Source organism: Tupaia chinensis, unplaced genomic scaffold (assembly GCF_000334495.1).
Source record: "Tupaia chinensis unplaced genomic scaffold, TupChi_1.0 Scaffold000059_1, whole genome shotgun sequence".
NCBI lineage: Eukaryota > Metazoa > Chordata > Mammalia > Scandentia > Tupaiidae > Tupaia > Tupaia belangeri.
The window spans coordinates 57,291-66,169 of NW_006159517.1; the positions used below are offsets into that span (position 1 = coordinate 57,291).

Sequence of the window (8,879 nt, forward strand, 5' to 3'; positions counted from 1 at the left end):
TCCGCTCGGGATCTTGGGCATGCACGCACATGGGCCCGGCGTGAGCTTTAAGCCACCGGGTCCGGGACGCAAACTGCAGTCGACTACATGGGAGTCCAGCGACATAGCCATTACGCTAACTGCTGGTTCCCCTGGCCTCTTTATTTTTTAAAAAGAATTATTTATTTATTTAAATTTGTTATTTTATTTATTTTTTAAAATTTGACCAAACAGAGAGAGAGAAAGGGAAAGCAAGAAAGCAAGCCACCAGGTCCGGGACTCTAACTACAGTTGGCCACCTGAGAATCCAGCGTTCTTAACCACCATATCACCTGCCAGCCCCAGGCTTAAAGTTTTAAGCTGCTTGGACTGGGACTTGAACTGCAGCTGACTACATGGGAGTCCAGCAACATATCCATTATGCCATCTGCTGGTCCCCTTCATCCTGTTTTTTGCATGGTTTAGGTCCTTCCAGATAGGCACTTCATGAGTTTGAGTTAACTGGCTGTGGGCTGGTTTGAGTTGTGCCTTCCTGGAGGGGAAGGTGAAGGGTAGCAATAAGGGAAGGGATGTCTTCCCAGAAGCTCTGAATCTTTGCCATGCCCAGATTCCCCAACGTTCTTTAGCAGTGAGCACTTCCTGAACCTTTCTCCCTCCTTCACCCTCCCCGCTGGATTTTCCATGATGAAAACTGGGGGTGTTGGTGGGAGGATTCTGAGAAGCTAGTGCCAGGGCTCAGTGCCCAGTGCCTGCCCAGAGCAGACAGTACTACCAGCTCTGAAGCCCTCTGTCCCTGTTTCCTCTCAGCTGCGCCTTTTCTGTGCTCATCTTGTCTTTGGCTAAGGCCTGGGAAGTCTGGTTCTGATTACCAGGGGGTGGAGCGCTTGATTCCAATCAGTCCGCAGGGAAGAGGCTGTGAAGCAGCACATGGTGACAGTAGGGGTCTCTCCAGACTGGTACTTGGGCCAGAGAGCCTTGATCTCACTGCCCTTGACTGAGTTACTGCTCAATGGGCAGTTTGAGAGACTTGAGCCATGGGAATCACAGGTCTGGGGGAAGGGCTGGGGGTTGGGGCAAGCTGAGCAGGGGATGGTAGGAAGGCACTGGGAGGAGGGGAGAGGCAGGAGTCTGGGAAGACCTGGAGAGCAGAGATCGGAGGCTACTGGGGAAAGGGCAGGGCTGAAGGTCATTCTGTGTACTCTGGGAGGTTTTGATTATGCAATTTAGAGACAGGAGATAGGAAAATGTGTTCATTTCTTTGGAGCCTGCAGCTAGCTCTTTTAACACATTGCCTTCCTAGCTTTCACTAGGGTCTTTGGCCGAGCCCTGGGGTGCATTCCATGGGGTTAGGTCCAGATCTCTAAAGGTGGCAAGGGAAGGCAGACTCAGAAGAGGTACTCGGTTGGATCTCAGGGCTGGACTCTCACACTCATTTGCTGGTACTGCTGCTCTGCCTGGTGGGCTCATAAAAAGAGCTTTTGAGGTTTCCAGAAATTGGAAAGTCACAGGATGGGTAGGTAGCTAATCTCGGTGCAGGCTTGATTCCTGCCCACTACATGGGGATCTAGGGGAGAGTCAGCGAGGAAGGAAGCTAAGGTTGAGTGAAAAACTGCACCAGAGATAACTCGGTGGGTGTGAAATACAAATGGGTGGCTTGCAGGGTCCGCCACGCCAGCCTGATTACCTGCTCAGACCAACAGGAGCTTCAGGTTGGAGAAGCAGAGGAGGTGCAAACCAGGCTGTTGTAATAAAGGTGGAACAATTTCAGGAGACCCTCTGAACTCCCTCCATGCGGGCTCTTACCTTGACTATGCAGAGTGCGGCCTATCTTGGTATCAAAGGCGGAATCCCCTCTTCCATGGTCTGGGGTGATCCCATGCCTAATAACTGAGTGTGCTCAGTCCTTTGGTTGGGTGCTTCGTAGGTGTGGCGCTGTCTTGGCTGGTAGACCACTGGGACAGGAAGCCTCAGTGGAGGGCTTGGGCGCTGGGAACCAGGAAGAACTGGGCAGGGGGCAGAACAGACTCCAGAGGCGGATCCCCTGGCCGAGGACAGAGCATGTATTGTCCAACCCGGAGGTTGTAGCAGCTGGGCGGGGAGCTGCACAGCTCACTCTTCCAAATGTTTTGGGGAGGAGGGACAGGGAAGGCAGGCCCTCCTTACTTGTGACCCTGGGGGCTACAACAGTTGCTGAGAAACGTGGCTTATTTGACAAATAACACTTCCCAGGAGCAGATGTGGAGCCCTCTCACTTCCTGTGAAACCAGATGCTGTGAGCTCCAGTTAACACTTGTGGTGAAGCCATCAGCATGAACTGGGACCCTCGCTGCCTTGGGGTTCAGGTCACCTTGTTAGATTTCGTTTAGTAGAAATGTGGCGGTGTGGCCAACACGGAGGTCAGCCCTCACAGGACAGAGTGCTGTGCCTGCACTCTTCCCCACCTGTGGTAGCTCAGGCTTACGGAGGCTGGCAGGGAGGGCCAAGGGCTGGGTCCTTTCCTGCAGCTGGCTTCTGGGAGGGTCCACTGACGTGGCCATGACGGAGCCTAGCTTTAGAGTACCCTTTTGGGGAATGGTACAGGAGTTTCTAAGCTCTAAGCAACAAACCTTGGAATAGGCCTCACTTTTACCCTTCTTCCCACCTCCTTTCCAGACCTCAGTATTGCACGGCGAGGGGAGTGGCTCATTGGGAGGCTTGGACCCGTGTCAGACTGAGTCCTGTGGTGGAGCCTCTGTAGCCAGCAGTGTGGGCACCAGGGACACGGTTTCCTCCCCACCTAGAGCCACACCGAAAGGCTGTTACATGACAGCTCACTGGGCCTCTTATCCCTCACCTTGGCCAGTTTCAAAGAGCTTAAAGGAGCAGCGAGACTACAAAAGGAGTCGCTCCAACCGGCCAGGAAAGCCTCTGGTATACCAGTCTCCCTTCACTCCTCCTCCCTCCGGCCAAGCTAAATTGTTGGTCGAAGTTTCCTGGGCTATGCTCCACCCCTCGGTGACCTCAGGGATTCTCTGCCTCTGTCCTAACCCTTTTCCTGCCTAGCAACAATGACCAGTCTGTCCCTAGCCTTTTGGAAAATTCCCACTAAGACTGAGGTGATTAAGAGAAAAGCGGCCCCGCTGTGGTATCCCAGACCAGCTTGCCAAAGGGAACTTGGGCGTTCTGGGCGGTAGAGCAGTGCTGGAGGGCAGGGCGCTACCCTCTGGAACTGAGGGCTTCTTTGCAGAGTTCCCACTCAGTAAAATACAGGCAAAGAACTGCAGGCTTGTGCCTGTGACAAGTTACAAGCAGATGAAATTGCTGGAGGGGCTAGATCCACGCCCCCTGTTCCCAGGCACGTTTTCCTGTAACCCCACCCCATCTTTCACCAAATGGTATCCAGTGCTGAATGAGAATTTGAGATTGAGGGCAAGAGAAGCAGGCTGTCAAGGGGGAATCCAAAAAAGTGCACTGGCAATGTGGAGCGTTCGTCAAAGAATTTCGGCATTAAAATGAACTTTAAAGATCAGATTTATTTGGAGAAAACAAAAACCCACAACCAAAAGGATGGGATTTTACATGTCAAGACATCTTCCAGGTATTAAGTCTACAGATTACAAATCATTTTCATAGAAGATATTTTTGTACAAATTTTACACGTATTCAGGAGTGGGATGTAAATCCCCATTTTCATTTTAATGGGGGCGGGAGGAAGGCAGGGGAGTGGGGAGAAACATTTTTTGGATACAACTATTTGGAAGGAGAGTAGACACGAAGAGGGCACACTCTACCTTTTCATTATCTACAACCAATGTTTTTTAAAAATAAAAATATCAACCTTGGGTATCTCTCTCTAAAAGCCCACTTCCTAGCTACTAGCCAACCCATGCCGATCGTTTATGGTTAATCTACTTGGTATATCTTTTGTCCACTGGGTAAATGATTCATCATGCCCACTGCTGCAGCACACAGAATCCAACACCCTGCGTGACTGGACAGGGTCTAACCGAGGACTGCCGGGAGAAGGGCTCACAGACAAGAGACCGAGGTGTCTTCTCTGCAGGTACCGACGTTGCCCATGATGGGGAGGATACCAACTACTAGGCTGACCCATAGAAAGATGCACATAAAAGCTAGCGAGGTAAGCTACTGTATTGCAAGAGAAACCAGAACCTTTTTAAATAGTTGTCTCCATTATCATTTATTCTCTAAAGGGAAGCTTTAAAAAACAAAACCACACATCAGTCTAGACCACATTATAAACCCAAGCATTGGTGTGGGATTCAGTGGAGAGAAGGAAACTTGTAAAAATACAAAACAAAAACCCCAATCAAGATTGTAGGCAAGGCTCCCATTTCACTGTCCCTATTTATGAACCCTTATTTACCACCTAAGACCATCAATTCTAGAGTATTCTGATGTGTAAACGGGTCAAAGCAGAAGGAGCAGGCATGGATGGAGGGAAGGCATCAAAACACATTAAGGACCAGATTTGCTTGAGAAAAGCAGTGATTCCTCATCCCAGGGCTCCGAGAGGCTGAGAGATAAAATGCTTAAGAGATCAAGTATATGATTTAAATAGAGAATGCTTTTTGGGAGGTAAGAGTGGCACGACAAATAATACAATGAGAAAAGGAGAATTTTAAAGTGTCACGGTCTGGACAGAATGTGGATATGTTTGAACTTTCATAAAGGACAGTGTTTAGAAAGGGCAAAACGAGGACACATAAAAGACTGGGAATTCCCGTGAGCCCTAAACACTTCCTGTTCCTGGAAACCACTCGTGTGTTTATGGGAGGTCACACCATTTCCCTGTTACATGGTGCGAAGAATTCATCACCTCCCAAAAGCTCCTTTTCAAACCACGATTTCTCCACTTATTTTGGTCCCCAAGCAGTCCTATTCTTCAGTGGCCCATAGACTCACTCTCCACTACCCCCGTGGGGGGTAAAAAAAAGAAGGAATTCCCCCGAGAATTTTAAAGTGTCACGGTCTGGACAGAATGTGGATATGTTTGAACTTTCATAAAGGACAGTGTTTAGAAAGGGCAAAACGAGGACGCATAAAAGACTGGGAATTCCCGTGAGCCCTAAACACTTCCTGTTCCTGGAAACCACTCATGTGTTTATGGGAGGTCACACTGTTTCCCTGTTACATGCTGCAAAGAATTCATCACCTCCCAAAAGCTCCTTTTCAAACCACGATTTCTCCACTTATTTTGGTCCCCAAGCAGTCCTATTCTTCAGTGGCCCATAGACTCACTCTCCACTACCCCCGTGGGGGGTAAAAAAAAGAAGGAATTCCCCCTAGGCTGGCCCCAATAACTCAGAAGTGAATAAGAAGAGGGGTTGGCAGCCACCTGGAGACTAAAACAACTTGAGACTAAATCTACCTTTCCAAGGATGGAAATTTATTCAGATAATGTTTGAGAATTCATATATGCCACAATAGGATAAGAAGAATTAAAAGGTAGGAATCTCACACTTTCTTATACCTCCCCAACTAGATTCCAGTCATAACAATACCATTTCTGCTAAATGGAGGCCCCTAGGCACTAAACACACAGGCAACTGCATGGTGTCATAGAACACCACAACTTTTCCATTAGAAAGCTGTAGTCTCTTTCTCTCTGGCTACATTGGCGATTCTCCAGTTACTTCAATACTTTAAAGGCTGCAGCAGCATGCAACAGAATTTCATTTCATTAAAAAAAAAAGTTAAGAAAGGTCTCCAGGAGATGGTGAGTTTTATTTTGTCTTGTCTGGATAGAGGTTTGATTTGCTCTTGAGTGTTCCAGGGTGGAGAGAGACAAAGAGAAAGCATAGGACGAAGAGGTCTATTCGGTGTAATCTTCGTTTTCATCCTCACCATCAACGGACAGAGCAGCATACTTGCTTGCAGAACTGAACTTCTGTAACAAATAAGATGATCAAGCTAAGACTGCCAGCAGTGTAATGCAATACTCTGCAATAATAAGGCCACAGAGGGAGGTCCCGGGTCTGCCTCCCAAGGTCTCCCTTTGTAATGCTGGTGTGCACACATCTGGCTCCTGGACGGTTTAGGTTAAGGCTGGGATTTCAGTGTAATGACCCTGTTGGGGAACCTGTCTGTCTCTGTCTCCCTCTCTCATAGAAAAAAATTCTTCACATTGAAGGCCTTGGATTCTCATATCAAAAACCAAGAAACAAGACACTGATTCTTTGGAGAATGAGATGATGGTCCAAACTACACCCATCTGCTGGATAGCTCTTTCCACTGAGTAGTGAAAAAAGGAAAAGGGGTTAGAGGCACATGTGTTCTTACCACAGTCACATACCACCCTTCACTTTGCACAAGGGATACAAATAGAGAAAAGCAAAAATGAGAAAAATGGCTGATCTAAATTTTTCTGCAGCAAACACCAATGTCTTATTCTTTAACCACCTGAAAAACTTGATGGCAAACATGAACTAGGGGTGAGTACAAGCCTTTATCACTTACGGAGGCTGGGTTTTCTTCAGGTTTCTTTGGCTCAGGTGCAGATCTGGAGTCTTGATCCTTTTTGCCATCTTTCCTGCAGAGAGTTAAGAGTAAAACCACATCATTAGGAAAGAGTCCCTGAACCCACGCACATGTGCATGGAAGTACTGTTTCAAGGAACTAAAACGGGCACCGTTGGTCAACAGTCCCTGCTATCTGGACACGGCATTCTTTCTTTCTTTCTTTTAATATTTATTCATCTAATTCCATTTGTTATTATTATTATTATTATTTAAAAAAATCTGAACAGAGAGAAAAGGAAAGGTGAGGAAGCAAGCTGCCAGGTTCGGGACTCGAACCATGGTCAGCCATGTGGGAGTCCAGCGCCCTTAACCACCACGCCACCTGCTGGTCCAGACACGGCATTATTTCTACCGGTTGTCTCAGTTAAGTGATTTAGATTAGCAATGCTTGGAGAATCAAGAATTTAGTAAGACACACATCAAACATCAGATGAAAGATTTACATATAATGAGAACAAACGAAAACATCCATACCTCTCTGACTCCTTCCAATGGTCTTTGTTCCCTCCATCTCCTGGACCACGGCTGGAGTTCCCGGTTTGGCCTTTGGGGACACTCATCCCATCTACTTTATTTTCATCTGTTTGAGCAGAAAATACAAAACCAACCAAAGGTAAGTAAAATAATACTCTCCCCTGCCTATATTTCCCTTCAGCTGAAGAAAATTATGACTGCATGTACCAAGGGAAATTATAACCTCAGCCCAACTGAGACTTCCTTATTAAAGTGCTTTTTCCAACATCCTTTATTCATTTCTTTTGAGAGGTTTTTGCTATAGGGCGCGTGTGCTCTCCAGAAAGAGAAAGAGAGAGACAGACAAAAGGTGAGAAATCACCTCCCGGGGGGATAGCCATGTCTTAATCCCTTCTCCTCCATTCTCCTGTTGGCATCTTGGGCATGCATGCACTTGAGCCTGGCACTGAGTTTAGGTCACCGGGTCTGGGACTCAAACCGCGGTCAACTACATGGGAGTCCAGCAACGTAGCCATTACGCCAACTACTGGTCCCCCTTTATTCATTTTTAAAAAAGATTATTTAAATTCTTCTTTAATTGTCAGAGGCATGTGTGCACGAGGGAGGGGGCACCTCTAATGGGGAATAATCAAACTGCAATCCTTTTTCCTCCAACTCTCAATTCCTTTAAGATTTGGGGCATGCGCACACATGTGCCCAACATATTAAGCCACTGGGGCTGGGATCAAATCATGGTTGGCCATGTGGGATCAGGCTCCCAATGCACAGTACCTAACCATGCTACAGGGGCCAGCTATAAATTATTCTTTTTAAAAAATTTTTTGTTCATTTCTTCCATGAGTGAAAAAGACAGAGAAAGACAGTATCCCCAACAGGGTCCTAACACTACCATCCTTTCCAAGATCATAGGCATGCATGATTTCCTGAAACTTCTCATGTGGGTTAGCCTCACAGAGCTCTGCATTTTACTGCTGCACCACTGTCTGGACCCTACCAGGTCCTTTATAGCAAATACACACAAAGACCAAACAGGATCTATTAAAAAGTTCCTGTAGGGTTATGCCACTATGAAAAGCAAACTGGAAATAAGAACTATGATATTCCTAGTGACCTTGGCCTTGCTGATGGTGAAATTTCTAATCTGGACTAACATGTTAATTTCCTTCCGTTTTCTCCTTCAAAAAAAAATGTTCCATCAGGAAAGGGCAGGGCGTCATGGTTTCTCCAAGAGACCATTCCTGCCCTCTACTGGAAAGATAATAAAACCACATACAAGACACAATACAATTCAAAATTTCTTGGCAGATAGTGATACGGTACTAATGCATCTGAATCCACACAGGAAGAAAAAGTCAGAGTTTGTGTCCTGTAACCTCCCTGAGCACACCTAGAATGTATGCATGGGATCTGGGTTGACTGACTAGAGAGGGATCACAGTGTGGAAACTCTACTGGTGTTACCCATCTTTCTCATGGACCAGTAGATGGCATAGTGGCTACATTGCTGGACTTCCACATGGCCAACCGTGGTTCGAGTCCTGGATCCAGTGGCATGAAACTCATACCTGGCATGCATGTGTGTGTGTGTGCACACCCCAAGACCCTGGAAGGAATGCGCCTTAAGGCAAAAACCTCTTAAAAAAAAAGTGTTGGGACCAGGAGTTAGCATAATGGCTATGTCACTAGACTCCCACAGTCGGCCATGGTTCGCATCCTGGACCTAGTGGCTTAAAACTCACGCCAGGCGCAGGTGCGTGTGTGCCCAAGATCCCGAGAGGAGAATGGAGGAGAAGGGACTGCGGCGTGGCCATCCCCCCTGAGGGGTGGTTTCTCGCTTTGTCTCTCAGGTGAGCGCAGGCGCCTAGAGCAAAAACCTCTCAAAAAAAAAAAAAAAAAAAAAAAAAAC

At 47.1% G+C, this 8,879-nt stretch overlaps 1 protein-coding gene across 2 annotated transcripts in view; it reads right to left on the reverse strand.

The window, feature by feature from the left end:
* Window positions 1–5,347: 5,347 nt before the first annotated feature.
* EIF4B (eukaryotic translation initiation factor 4B) overlaps window positions 5,348–8,879 on the reverse strand; it is a 50,324-nt gene continuing 46,792 nt past the window's right edge. For both annotated transcript variants that reach the window (XM_014592588.2, XM_006141587.3), the window contains exons 13-15: window positions 6,975–7,080; window positions 6,439–6,511; window positions 5,348–5,869 (exon numbers count right to left, since the gene is read on the reverse strand). In XM_014592588.2, the coding sequence (XP_014448074.1) occupies window positions 5,795–5,869; window positions 6,439–6,511; window positions 6,975–7,080 (254 nt within the window). In that variant the 3' untranslated portion in view covers window positions 5,348–5,794. The remainder of the gene's footprint in view (window positions 5,870–6,438; window positions 6,512–6,974; window positions 7,081–8,879) is intronic.